The 14350-nt window shown below is 41.4% G+C and overlaps 2 protein-coding genes across 9 annotated transcripts in view; both read right to left on the bottom strand.

Moving 5' to 3' along the window:
• The window catches only part of clcn3 (chloride channel 3), a 43195-nt gene extending 35334 nt beyond the window's left edge, over positions 1-7861 (bottom strand). For 2 of the 6 annotated variants that reach the window (XM_012924506.4, XM_004570688.5), the window contains exon 1: positions 7535-7859. The gene's annotated coding sequence lies outside the window, so the exon portion shown is untranslated. Of the gene's footprint in view, positions 1-7214; positions 7480-7534 lie in introns of those variants that run through there. The other 4 variants (XM_004570682.6, XM_012924507.4, XM_004570681.5 and 1 more) reach the window with 4 other exon arrangements.
• Positions 7862-9029: 1168 nt separating this feature from the next.
• Positions 9030-11995, bottom strand: nit1 (nitrilase 1). 3 transcript variants are annotated; one of them, XR_191740.5, is made up of 7 exons: positions 11777-11995; positions 11230-11463; positions 10925-11028; positions 10649-10785; positions 10022-10147; positions 9607-9929; positions 9030-9503 (listed from the first exon to the last, which is right to left on the bottom strand). XR_191740.5 is itself a non-coding variant. In XM_004570680.5 (6 exons), exons 1-6 carry the CDS (start codon positions 11863-11865, stop codon positions 9663-9665), a joined length of 957 nt encoding a protein of 318 aa, XP_004570737.1. In that variant the 5' UTR covers positions 11866-11995; the 3' UTR covers positions 9030-9662. The 3 variants fall into 3 exon arrangements, 2 of the variants coding, with proteins under 2 accessions (XP_004570737.1, XP_076737814.1); XM_004570680.5 differs by having other exon boundaries at positions 9030-9929; XM_076881699.1 differs by having other exon boundaries at positions 9030-9929; positions 11230-11497; positions 11777-11989.
• Between the last annotated feature and the right edge of the window lie 2355 nt (positions 11996-14350).

The following is a 14350-nucleotide window of genomic DNA, read 5'->3' as shown; positions in this document are numbered from 1 at the left end:
CCTGCCTGGCTAACAGCAAACACTCAGTTGTGTTTTGTATTAAAGAGGCGGTGCAGAACAGTCAGGAGGTGACTGCAGAGCCAATACTGGGACAATGAAAGGCTTTAACAGTAGAGTTAAACATACTTCTAAAACAAACTGGGAGCCGGTGCAGAGTCCTTAAACTGGTCTACTATGTTCACTTGTCTTTGCTCTTGCAGGAATTCTTGCTGCTCCATTTTGAACAAATTGAAATCTATTAAGTGGTGTTCTGACTGATAACTGTTAAAAGGCCACAGCAGTAATCTAATTGAGAGGAAATAAAAGAATGAATAATAGCTAGACTGCCTCTAAAACTCAGTATTGATCGGGTCCCAGTTTCTCAAACGGTGGGAGCAAAATATGCATTTCTCCAAAGCGAGTTTTGTATCACAAAGAACAAATGTGTGATTCAATAACAACAGATTGATACAGGTGCTGATACACAAGGACCACAGAGGAATTCAAAGTTGTATTTATTTATTTAACCTTTATTTATACAAGTTGTCGTATTGAGATCCAATGTGTCATTTGCAAGAGCGACCTGTTCCAGACAAACAAATTAAAATGACCAATAAATAGCTAAATTTGTCAAATGTACACAGTCAAAATAAGTTCTGTATGCACATACACATTATTGTGAAGTGGTGCTACATAAATAAACCTGAATGGAACTGAACTGCATGTTGTTTACTACACAGCACGTCAGCAGTGGCGTATTGGTAGCTAGCAGGAGAGTTAATGTAGTGTGGAGGACACTACCAGTAAAAGGTCGGCAGCTTGAGGGACTGCACTCCAACTACAGACAGTTTTTATTTATAAGTTCACTGAAGTATCAGTAAATCTTTACCTAAAAAAACTAAATTAATTGTCATCAATTGTGTATAAACCGCAGGCCTCACTTTGAAAGCGATTGTATTTTGGTTGCTGAATACACACACACACACACACACACGGAAGTAACTTGACAGAAAAGTATATACTCAGCAGTCAAAAGCACTAATACTATTTCTATTACTGTCAATAACAATGAAAACAAGTCTCACTAAAGACACAGGCTGTATTTTTCTTGTAAGGAAGAAGACAAACTGAGACTTAGCAGGATTTGTAAGTAAATGTTCAACCAGTCTCAGGCAGTGTGTGTAATCTGACCTACAACATAGCAAGGAGCAAAGCTTACAGACCAGGTCATAAGTGGATAGGAGGGAGAGAAACAGTTGAACGAGCTGCTGTGAGTGCTGATTAACCCAGCAGAGAGCAAATCAGATAAAGAGCATTGCAGCGCCTTTGGTCTGACCTGTCTGTGTCTGCCAGGGTGGAAAAAGTGAAAGCGCCACAGATGCTGATTGTGCTGTGACGGGACTACCGGCTAATCAGAAATCACACACACACACACACCGGGTTTTTAAGCACAGATGGATATACAAGAGTAAGGGAACATCACCATGAGGTTATGCATAATATTAAGAATTTTTTCAATGTCAAGGTCACTTTGTCAACAAGTTAATGTCAGAGCTACATGAATAGAATAAAAGTGAATATTAATATGAATGTTGATCATGATCAGGCTCATCACTAATCACACAGAATATCTGTGTGTCTGCAGCATCCCACATTTCACATCATGTGTTTGACATGATTTTTACAGGAGAAATGTTTAGTTGACTTAAAAGAAATCTAAAAGTATTATTACTGATTAGTACATATTGTAATTCCAGCTTTGTAAAAGTGGGGACTCACTGTTTTTGTCTTTATATTTACTTTGAATTCAGTCTTTTGAAGTGTTGAAAGTTGCTTAAAAACAGTTTAAAAAAATGATTATTAGGTCATTTGTGATGATCATTCGTTACAGTTCAGGAAGTTAAACACAACCAAAAACTGCATGATTTATCAACCATGCAATCGGTGGATTTCATAACTAGATGTTCCTGATGAGGAACATTTTTAGTATTTGAAAAATTCAATATTAGATCCACTTAAAAATATTTTTCTACCAAACTTTTTTTTACTCATACACCATCAAGCTGGGACCTTTCTGTGTGGAGTTTGTGTCTGCGTGGGTTCTCTCCCTGGGTACTCCGGCTTTCTCCTACAGTCCAAAGACACGCAGTTAGTGGGGTTAGGTTAACTGGTGCATCGAAATTGCCCATAGGTGTGAATGTGAGCAGTGATCATTATCAACTAAAACTGTCGACCTGCCCAGGGTGTACCCCGCCTTTTGCCCTATGGTAGCTGGGACAGGCTCCAGCCTTTCTCCAGTGTGAAATGGTTGTACAGGATACATCTACAGTGGGGCAAAAAAGTATTTAGTCAGCCACCGATTGTGCAAGTTCCCCCACCTAAAATGATGACAGAGGTCAGTAATTTGCACCAGAGGTACACTTCAACTGTGAGAGACAGAATGTGAAAAAAAAAATCCATGAATCCACATGGTAGGATTTGTAAAGAATTTATTCGTAAATCAGGGTGGAAAATAAGTATTTGGTCAATAACAAAAATACAACTCAATACTTTGTAACATAACCTTTGTTGGCAATAACAGAGGTCAAATGTTTACTATAGGTCTTTACCAGGTTTGCACACACAGTAGCTGGTGTTTTGGCCCATTCCTCCATGCAGATCTTCTCGAGAGCAGTGATGTTTTGGGGCTGTCGCCGAGCAACACGGACTTTCAACTCCCGCCACAGATTTTCTATGGGGTTGAGGTCTGGAGACTGGCTAGGCCACTCCAGGACTTTCAAATGCTTCTTACGGAGCCATTCCTTTGTTGCCCGGGCGGTGTGTTTTGGATCATTGTCATGTTGGAAGACCCAGCCTGGTTTCATCTTCAAAGTTCTCACTGATGGAAGGAGGTTTTGGCTCAAAATCTCACGATACATGGCCCCATTCATTCTGTCCTTAACACGGATCAGTCGTCCTGTCCCCTTGGCAGAAAAACAGCCCCATAGCATGATGTTTCCACCCCCATGCTTCACAGTAGGTATGGTGTTCTTGGGATGCAACTCGGTATTCTTCTTCCTCCAAACACGACGAGTTGAGTTTATACCAAAAAGTTCTACTTTGGTTTCATCTGACCACATGACATTCTCCCAATCCTCTGCTGTATCATCCATGTGCTCTCTGGCAAACTTCAGACGGGCCTGGACATGCACTGGCTTCAGCAGCGGAACACGTCTGGCACTGCGGGATTTGATTCCCTGCCGTTGTAGTGTGTTACTGATGGTGACCTTTGTTACTTTGGTCCCAGCTCTCTGCAGGTCATTCACCAGGTCCCCCCGTGTGGTTCTGGGATCTTTGCCCACCGTTCTCATGATCATTTTGACCCCACGGGATGAGATCTTGGGTGGAGCCCCAGATCGTGGGAGATTATCAGTGGTCTTGTATGTCTTCCATTTTCTGATGATTGCTCCCACAGTTGATTTTTTCACACCAAGCTGCTTGCCTATTGTAGATTCACTCTTCCCAGTCTGGTGCAGGTCTACAATACTTTTCCTGGTGTCCTTCGAAAGCTCTTTGGTCTTGGCCATGGCGGAGTTTGGAGTCTGACTGTTTGAGGCTGTGGACAGGTGTCTTTTATACAGATGATGAGTTCAAACAGGTGCCATTCATACAGGTAACGAGTGGGGGACAGAAAAGCTTCTTACAGAAAACGTTACAGGTCTGTGAGAGCCAGAGATTTTCCTTGTTTGAGGTGACCAAATACTTATTTTCCACCCTGATTTACGAATAAATTCTTTACAAATCCTACCATGTGAATTCATGGATTTTTTTTTCACATTCTGTCTCTCACAGTTGAAGTGTACCTCTGGTGCAAATTACTGACCTCTGTCATCATTTTAAGTGGGGGAACTTGCACAATCGGTGGCTGACTAAATACTTTTTTGCCCCACTGTACATGCATGTTTAATCCATCCATCCTCTTCCACATAGCCTTATCAGAGTCGCCTATCCCAGCTCTCCTATAAGGCAGGGTACACCCAGGACAGGTTGCCAGTCTGTCACAGGGCTAACACATAGAGACAGACAACCATTCACATTCACACCTATGGGCAATTTAGAATCACCAATTAACCTAACCCCACTAACTGCATGTCTTTGGACTGTGGGAGGAAGACGGATTGCCTGGAGAGAACCCACGCAGACACAGAGAGAACATGCAAACTCCACACAGAAAGACACTGACCCAATGGTGGAATTGAACTCGGGACCTTCTTGCTGTGAGGTAGAGCTGGGCGATATGAGATTTTTTCATATCACGATATGTTTTTTTCATTTCAGGCGATAACGATATCTATCATGATATAAGCCAAATAACTATATTTGTAAGATTTAAATGTGCCGTTGCTCACAAGTAAAATGTGAAATAATCAGCAGCTTGTTTTGATTTAAATATTTATTTCCCATAATAAGTTCAACAGGGTAGATGTACTTAAGGAACATGAGACTTTTTCAGATAAATAAAGGCAAATATTGCAAACTACACAAAAGGCAGCCGCTAAAGCGTTTAAGTTTCAAAATAGAACAAACGAAACAGACTAAATTGTCAATTCCACTTAGAAACAAAATATTAATTCTAAAAATAAATCTTAGTTTGTTTTACAGAAGAACAGACAAAACTGACTAACTTTTGTCAGTATCAAATAAACTGAGAACTAAAAGGAAATTCTCAATCTCTCCTTGTTGTATAGCTGAGCTTTTCAAACAGTTTTAACAGTTACTTTAGTCTGACAAAAGCCGAATGACGAATTAGCGCTTCCAGTCAGAGACTGAGGCTACGTCCACACGTACACGGGTATTTTTGAAAACGGAGATTTTCCGTTTTCGTTTTAAAAAATAATCCCGTCCACACATAAAGGCAGAAATGAAGGAAAACGCTGCTATGAACATGCCAAAGCAGCAGGTGGCGCTAGATTCCTAACCGTGCAGAAATGTTGGCCAATCAGAAGTCTAGAAGCCTCGGTGGGAAAAAGTAAACAAAGCTGGGGCATAGAAGCAGAACCGAGTCGTATGTGTGGAGGGACAGTAACTGTGTGTATATGTAAGCATTTAAACACTGCAGAGAGTAGAATTAACAGTATTGTAGAAATTCATTTCACCGAAACAATAACGTGGCGCACAGTGTGACGCATGCACCAGTTTATTGTATTTCCAGACTTGCTTTCGGCACAATTTACAGTGCACGCTACTCTGTTTTTGTCAGACTTGAAATAGCCGAAATACCTTCACACTACAGAACTTCTTTGGCTCTTCCGTTCGACAATCTCTCCGGCATTGGAACCATCATCTGTTTTCTCTTCGGTCACGCTCGGTTGATTTTTCTAGTCGGCACACTCATTTCCTCCATTACGCGCTGGCTCCATTACCCGCTGGCTGCTTCCCAAACAAACACACGTGCGGCTTGGCACTTGTGCTGTACGTAACAAGTCACGCGACGTGACGCTGCGGCTGTGATTGGTTCGGCTCTGCGCTACTTAATTTGGATTGGCTGACCTTTTTTTTTTTTTTTTTTTTGAGGACAAGAGCGGCGAGGTCTATCGCGATAGCTTAATTTCTCTATCGAGTAAAAGTTATATCGCGATACATATCGTTATCGTTCTATCGCCCAGCTCTACTGTGAGGCAGCAGTGCTAAACGCCGGGCTGCCACCATACATCTTTAATTTCTTTCAAAAACATGAAAGAACAAGAAACTTATGCATCCAATTCTTGTTTTTGAATAATTTTAAATTTATTTAGAATTTTCTCTAATACACACATTCAAAAGTATATATACACTCACTTAACTATTAATAAGTAGTGTTTTTCAACATTTTTATCTTGACTTGGCCAAGGTTTAATAACTTGTTGTTAGTGATCATGATCAACTAAAACTGGTCGTTTCTCTTCGTCAGCATTAAAGGGAGTTGTGGTAGCATCATGCTCAGGAGCTGTTTTGCTGCCAGTGGTACTGATACATTACACAAAGTGGAGGAATAATAATAAAGGAGAACTTCCTCCAAATTCTTCAACTTTACCTCAAATCAGCAGCAAGACAGATAAAACTTGGACACATTTGGGTGTCCAAACTGACGATGATCCCAAACACACTTCAGATGTGGTTTTGGATCGATCAGGCTAACATTAAGCTTCTGGAATGGCCTCCCCAAAGTCCTGACCTCAACCCTATTGAAAATTTGTGGACTGCGCCTAACAGCAGAGACCATGCTAGCAAACCAACCAATTTAAATGGACTCCACACCTGCCAAGAAGAGTAGCCAATATTCAGAAGCTTGTTGATGACTACAAAAAGCATCGAGATGTGACTTGCTTAGGGACATTTAGCCAAATACTAGTGGGAATGTATGTATATATGTATTTCAGCTTTTACATATATATGTAATTTTGAATGGATTAGAGAAAATCAAGAGTAAATTCAAACTTTATTTGCACCAAGATCTGTTTTTAAACTCATTGCTGTATAATCATTCCAGCCTGGAAAAAAGAACAGTTTAAAATCACCATAACATTTCTGCACATGATGAGTGTATTGTAATTCTGACCTGTATGGTTGTGATAAATAACAGCGACCACAATTAGGACTTCATGCATATGACAGCATAATAGGTCAACTTCAAATGATCAATGATACCAAAAAACAAAAATCAGTTTCCCTTCACAGAAAGCCTGAAAACGTTCACTTTTCGAAAGCTACTACTTTCAGTGATTTGGGGACATTATGCCTGAAAAAAAAAATACTCATCAGTTTTCAAATGTATTTTCCACTTTGTAGAAAACACCTCAGAGTAAAATTAATAACATCATGCTGAATTATCTGGTGCACGAAAAGAAAACAACACCACTGTAAAGATGCAGCGCTTGACCTGCAGACCAACTTTTTTAAAGTCCCTGACAGTTAGTTAGTAAGCGAGTTATAGCTTAAAAATGCTCCTATACATGAGATTAAGTAAGGAAAAGCCAGCTTTCAGCTCCAGAGCTGCACAGGTACAGACGCACTGATGCTTCCTCGGCTCCAATGAAGAAAAACAACCCTGTCAGAGCCAGCATGGCAGAAACAGAATCGCACCGACAGTCCTTTCTCGCACCCACACGAGCTCGGCAGTTAGCCGCGCGTGCACTACTATTACATCTGCATTACAGGGTAAACAGGTCCAGAAAAAAAGCCAACAACAACAAGACAACAGCCCCAGCTAGACTCACCCTGAGCTGCAACCCGAGGGCCTGACTCCAGCAAACTGTTTGCAAAACACAGTGAAACGTGCAGCCAGGCTAACAGTAAATTTCCACTGAAGGGGCATCGACGCGGAGCCAGGCTAGTATCTACAGCTAGCTAGCAAACCCGCTAGCACCTGTTCGACAGCGCCGAGGATGAGAAATGAAGCCAAGTTCACTGAATCTGACAGCTACAGGAGGACGGGTGGATGGACGGAGAGCTTCGGAGGATGAAACACACATCTCTGTTCTCCAGCACACAGCTGGCTAACCTTCACCTCAGCACCCGCAAATGACAGCAAACGTACCTTCCTGATGCCTCAAATCCAGCTCGGACGCAGCAGTTCATCCTTTTCCTGAGCTGAAGCCGGGGTTTAGTTTCCTACGCCGAGGAGCTTGACATTCTCCTCATCCTGGTGGTGTTTTCCTTTTTTCAGTCCCATTCCTGTGTCAGTGACGTTCACTTCCTGTTCCCATCATATTCCAGCAGCAGCAGCGGCGGACATCGGCGGACAGCGGCTCCCACCCACCGTCTCTGTGATAGCACAACAGCCTGGAAGCAGCCAGCTGATCAATTATTCATCCCACACTGCAACCGAACAGACAGAGACGACCGAAGGCGCTGCTGCACAGACGTGTGTTGTTCGACTAATCACAAAATTCAACCATTTCAATCAGTTTTTAGTTATGCAATGCAATGGATAAGCTTGTGCACTGTGAAATGTCCAAATTCGAGGAGTGTGCAGAAACATGGTTGTCCAAACTACTTCCACCAGAAACAGTCATCATTTCTGGCCAGTGGACCAGTGGAAAGAAGTGAAGTTTCAATGACCTTGACCTTTGACCATAAAAATCTCACCAGCTCATTTTTCAGTCTGAGTGAACTTTGTCCCAGATGTGAAGGAATTCCCCTGAGGCCTTCAAGAGAGCAAATCATGACACTGGGATTGACGGACACACTATAATCGGACATAGTTAATGGAAAAAGTGGCAATTAAATCCACAAATAAAGCCCTAAATTAAGCTTGTTGACTAAAATTAAAATAAAACACAACTTTAAAGTAAAGTTGTGTTTTGTCTCTTACCCACTTGACTCCAGGTAAGCGACAGATCGGGATTGTTGTCTCTGTCCTCTTTTGTGTCAGTCTGTCTGGTTAAAGCCGCACTCACACTGGCCTAGGAGAATGGTTGGCAAACACCGATCACACCGATCCCTGGAGAAAAATATGTATTCCCTAACAGCAGCCATGTATATGATGAAAATAGGAATTTCAAGCTTTTAGAGGTTGCTGGAAGTTGCAACGATTTTCAGCTGTCAGCTGTTCTTCAATAAAATACTGGGCTTCAATTAAGAAAAAAACAAACAACTTACATTCATGGTTTGGTCATGTTTTCAAAACCAAACATTTCTGAGAATAAAGGTGTTTTGTTTTGGTTTTTTTACACCTCTTGAATGTGTTCATCCAGGTTCATTTAGTTAATATTTGATTTTATTTGATTGTGTGTGTTTCTGGTTGCATGTGGCTTTTTATTGTGTGGTCACTTTGTCCTACAAAAATAAATAAGGCAAGAATATTACCCAAATATGAAGCAAAGATTTGTGGATACACCCATGGACCTGAAAACATGCTGTGTTTTTTGTTTTTTCCAATTTAAAAAAACTACACCAACAAGCATTAAACCTTAGTGCATGACTGCTCGTATTAATATTCATATTTAGAGCTGTTATACATGTTTAACTGTATGCATAAGTTTCTTGCTGGAACTGGGATTTTGACCCATCAGACAGAAACAAGTCATCACTGCAGAAAAGCAAAGACTCATTTTTTTATTAGTGAACACAAGAAAACAAACAGAGTCGTGTTTTTAGATAATTCACATTTTAATAAATTAACTGTGAAAGACAATTCAGTTTTAACCCCGCTGTTTCTCATCACATCTTTCACAATATCTTCTCTTACTGAAAGATTTTGCTTTCCTCCCTTCCTGTGCTCTTATTGGCCAACAGCACCACCTATTGATGAGGAGGAGTAATGTCACTTACAGACTCGTGGGATGATTTTAGAATTATTTTCTTTATCGGAAGAGCTAAAAGGCTGAGTGAGCTTTAATAACTGGAAATAAGATGACCTACTACACTGATGACTCAGAGTTTAAATCAATACATCTCAGATTTCTCCATCATGAGCAGAGAAAACTAATTTGAACTTCCTCAATTTCTGTCAACTACTGATGTAAAAACACTGACGGTTTCTTTCCACACAGGAAAGAAAAATTTCCACCACCTCGGTTTGTTGATTCTGAGCTCACAATGATGTCTTTTTTGATCTCCTGTTAATGCTTGAAGTCTGAAGTGAAAAAAGGACACCTTATTCTGCCGCCTGTTACAGACATCCTGATTTGTAGATCCATCATTAAACACCTCCCACGTTCCTCTCAGGTTTGAGGCAGGCTGCGGTAGAAGGCATTGTCTCTGCAGTGCTGCTGGACCGGCATGTTCCTCCTTGTGCTTCTAACTTTCCCCAGGTCCACCTCCACAAGCACCAAACCTGGCTTCTCCTCCCCGCAGTCACCCAGCACCTCGCCCCAGGGGTCCACGGCCAGGGCGTGTCCGTATGACGAGCGCTTCTCGTGGTGGCGTCCAACTTGTGCCGCTGCCAGGACGAAGCACTGGGTCTCAATTGCCCGGGCACGTAGTAACACCTGAGTGTGAATGCATTTAAAGGGACATTTTTATGGACACTGTTGGTTTATATCTCACAGCAATCCAGCTGTCCTATAATGAGCCAGCTCACCTCCCAGTGAGCAGCTCCTGTGGCTACAGTAAAGGCTGACGGGTATGTCAGGATCTCAGCCCCGTGTCTCTGCAGGGCGACCGACAACTCAGGAAATCTTAGATCGTAGCAGATGCCCAAGCCCACCTGGATTAAGCACAGGGTCAGTAGAAACACAAAGTGCACGTGCCCACCTTAATGTTACTGCACTTAATCAGTGCTTTGGTGTTTCAAACACTGCAAATCATCATCTTTGAAGTAGTCCAAACAAGACCTTGTAGGATAAATAACCCTGACTTACTTTTGGTAGATATTTAACATTAAATGTAAAGAGAAACTTCAAGTTTCTGTGAAACCAGCATGAAAACTGTAGTAAATATTCTTATTTCATTTACCTTTTTTCTCAGTTGTCATCTTTCCCTCATTTCCTCTCTGAGTTTCTTTTATCTTAACTGACCTCACCTGGCACACATGTAAGGACTGTAAAATAAAACCAGCTGCAGAATCACTGCTTTCTTTTGCATTCTGACTGGATTCCCATGATTATAGCAACCTTAGCTTACATTTGAACCCCTAAATAACTAAATGTTTAATTTAATAAGAGGAATTAAAATTAATTTGCATGTTTAAAATCTCTTAAAGTGACACCTTTCCGATTGGAGTCTGGACCGGGGCCACGAGGGAGGGTCCAGGAATGGTGAAAGCGCTTTCTTTGAGGGACACGCCTTTTTCTGGCAGCTCCACATCGAACAAGTGGGACTTCCTGTAGACTGAAACGATGTCACCTGTGGAGGAAACGACAGCGTGTCAGCGTGAATGAACTAGATTTATTTTAAAGGGCTTTAAACAGAGACAGGGAGGGAGACAGGGAGGGAGGGAGACAGGGAGGGAGGGAGGGAGGGAGGGCAGACAGCGGGAAAGCACCTCTATCGTTAATTATGACGTGACTGTTGTAGATCCGTCGGTCAGCCTCCCAGTCGTGTCCCCTCTCATGAAATCCTCCAAGAGACAACCACAACTCCAACTTCCTGAAAGAAACAGCGATTTAAATACTTATCCACACGTTTCCAGCTGACTCCAGTTCATGCACATTATGAAACCAAGAGCACATTTTGCCTTAACAAGCTGATTGTACCAACATTGCACTTCAGCAGTTAGTGAGAAGTTAATCTCTCCAGTGCGTTTCATTGTTGGCGCTGGATAAAACAGACTGAAGGCTGTGTGTTTACCTGGCCAGCTGAGTGTATCTGGAGATCGTGTCTCCTGCCAGGCTCTCTGACAGCGCCAGCGTCTCCTCTCTGCTGGATCCAATGTAGTCAAAGCCCTCAGGCAGGAAGACCATGCTGGCCCCTCGCTGCTTGGCTTCCTCCACCAGCTGTTTGCAGGCAGAGAAGTTGGCCTCTTTGTCAGGGGTGGCTGTCACCTGACAGACAGCGGCCAGCGGGCGAAGTGAGCCAGACATGCTGCGCAGAGAAGAGGTTGTTTTTCAGCTGCAGGCTGGAGAAAACTTTCAGGTCAACCACCACCACAGCTGATCATTAACTACTGCTCTTACTACTCTGTTATACAGTTACTGACTGCAGCTCACTGTGGCTTTTAAGGACAGGTAGACATCTGTAAAACGAAACCTACAAATAAATCAGTATTTGAACCAACTCTTCAAGTTTTTATGCTCTTATTTGCTGACATAACCCAAAATTTGCAAATCCATGACACTTTGTTACAAAGGCTAGCTCACAGCTGTAAGAATAATCAAGAACAACAGCAACAACATACCTGTTTTGCAGCCTGGTGTTGTGCCTCAAAGCTGGGAACGAGACCAGAAACTTTGCAGATGATCCCAAAACGCACCTGAGCGTCAACATCGGCCCCAGACACTGTCACCTTCCCTGATTAGGCGATTTTAGTATTATCATATAAACATTTACTTCTGTGTTCTGCTCTGTCCTCTTCAACAGGAAGAGTTAAGGTTCATTCTTCTTCTCCTGTGAGCTCAGACATAAAGCACACCAGCTCCACCTAGTGGAGAGTCATCGTATTGGCCTGTGACTAACAAAGAAGCACCCTGAGAGCGCAAATCTCCACCACGGCAGCTCACTATCTGAGCAGCATGTACTTTTAAGGTAAATCAAGTAATTTGATATATAAACATTTTGTTTTCTTTTTGCTCTATAGAGGTGTTTTAGGAAATTGCCAAGTGCTTGCAGTAAAAACAACAAATTTTCAGGTCAACTTGAAAGAAAGGCAGATGTGGTCAAATTTGATATATTTGATGGAAAATCAAAAATGAGTCTTTCAACTGCTGCAGTTTCCACAGTTTTCACTCTACAGTCATCGTTTTACCATCAAAACTTAGGAGTGTTTTTCTTCTTTTAAACAGTGCATTTCTCAAAGCTAAGGGATGTAAATGTTTAGAAATGTGTGGATCCAAGTAGAGGATGAATCTTCTAACTGAAGCATAGAACATAAAAAACTAGATAGTGTTTTCAGTGAGGACTTTGTCTCAACAGCAGGGAAGACCCTACTTTTTAAACTGCTCATGTGACCACTTTATTGACATCAGGAACATAAAACACACACCGTTGTGTAGGACAAGTCCTCAGCACCCTCGCGGTTATGGTCTTGATTTTGAAACTTTTGTTCAACAAATGTACGGAGGCAGATTTCACAGGGATTTGTCACAGTATTTGCTGCAGTCACACTGAAAACTGTTGGCAGTTGTTTTCAGATGGTGAATTTAAATATATGGGAATTGTGATGGCCAAACCCGTGGCCACACTCAAGTCGGTGTCTTATGTATTTTCATTCTTCATTTGAACATAGTAATACATTTTAGTTTCCAATAACTTTATTGATTGGTTTGGATACATTTGTTCTATTTGTAAGCGTGCACATTTAGTTTACTTATGTATTCATACTACTTCATTTCTTTGCTTTCTGACTAACCTTTGTCTTTTTATTTCTTACCTGCCATCATCCCTGGGAGTTGCTGGACAAAAGATGGTAGCCAGGGTTTGAAACCATTAAATACAAAGGAAGATAATTGGACCACACCACCACTTCCTGCTGAAGGGGGGCATGTGTGTTTTCTTTACTTTAAAAACAAAGTATTTGTATTTAATTAAATATTTGAGTTTAGGGTTTAATGGGGTTTTGATTTTCTTCTTTAGGGTTTAGTTTATTAACAAACTAGATTGTACTGCATCGGTTGTGATTTATGATTGTGTTTTGTTTGTTACCCCTCATGTGTCACAATGGTCTGATCAGCCATTATATATACCCTTGTATGTCATTTCATGTTTAGGTCAATTATGTATGTTTGAGCAGTCATTTGGTTTGTTAAGTTTGCAGTCTTTGTCTGAGTTCAGTTTTGTTTCTTTGACCTGTTTTATGAGCTCAACATTTATTAGTCTTGTAAATATAATTTTTGGGGGTTAAATAAATGGAAACTATATTTTTCTAATAATTCCTGGGCTCCTCCTGTTTTTCAACTCGGTCCATCACAGGAATGATGGGTCATCCTGATTGGCACATTAACTTCAGGCTTGTTTTTCATTGGCGGACTGTTCTTCAGCAGACAGGTGGTTCATATCTGGGCAGTTACAGTCAGTTTTAGAATCTGTGGTGGATTGTCCCACACGTCTACTCAACTAACCTAATTGAATGCCTCTGTTTTTAGTCTGTATAGTTTCACACGCACACAAACACACACAGTTTAGACATTTAGAAATTTAAAATACATAATTCCAATCTTAAAGTGATATACTTATTTAAAACAAAACATATCCATGTGTTAGAATGGCCCAGTCAAAGTCCAGATCTAAATCCAATCGAGAATCTGTGGCAAGATCTGAAAACTGCTGTTCACAAACGCTGTCCATCTAATCTGACTGAACTGGAGCTGTTTTGCAGAGAAGAATGGGCAAGAATTTCAGTCTCTAGATGTGCAAAGCTGGTAGAGACATATCCTAAAAGACTGGCAGCTGTAATTGCAGCAAAAAGTGGTTCTACAAAGTATTGACTCAGGGGGCTGAATAATCACGCACACCCCACTTTGCAGTTATTTATTTGTAAAAAATGTTTGGAATCATGTATGATTTTGGTTCCACTTCTCACGTGTACACCACTTTGTATTGGTCTTTCACGTGGAATTCCAATAAAATTGATTCATGTTTGTGGCTGTAATGTGACAAAATGTGGAAAAGTTCAAAATTATTTTGCCAGGGGGGCAGTTGAAGATGGAGTCCACCAAGCTCAAAGCCATCACGGAATGGCCCACTCCCACAACCCTGTGAGATGGACACTGTCATCAGCCCACACTGTCGTCAAACTGAAATTGCCATCCTCTTC

Source organism: Maylandia zebra, linkage group LG3 (genome assembly GCF_041146795.1).
Source record: "Maylandia zebra isolate NMK-2024a linkage group LG3, Mzebra_GT3a, whole genome shotgun sequence".
NCBI classification, from domain to species: domain Eukaryota; kingdom Metazoa; phylum Chordata; class Actinopteri; order Cichliformes; family Cichlidae; genus Maylandia; species Maylandia zebra.
The sequence above is the reverse complement of the archived record's forward strand: the minus strand, read 5'-3'. Positions and strand labels throughout refer to the sequence as shown.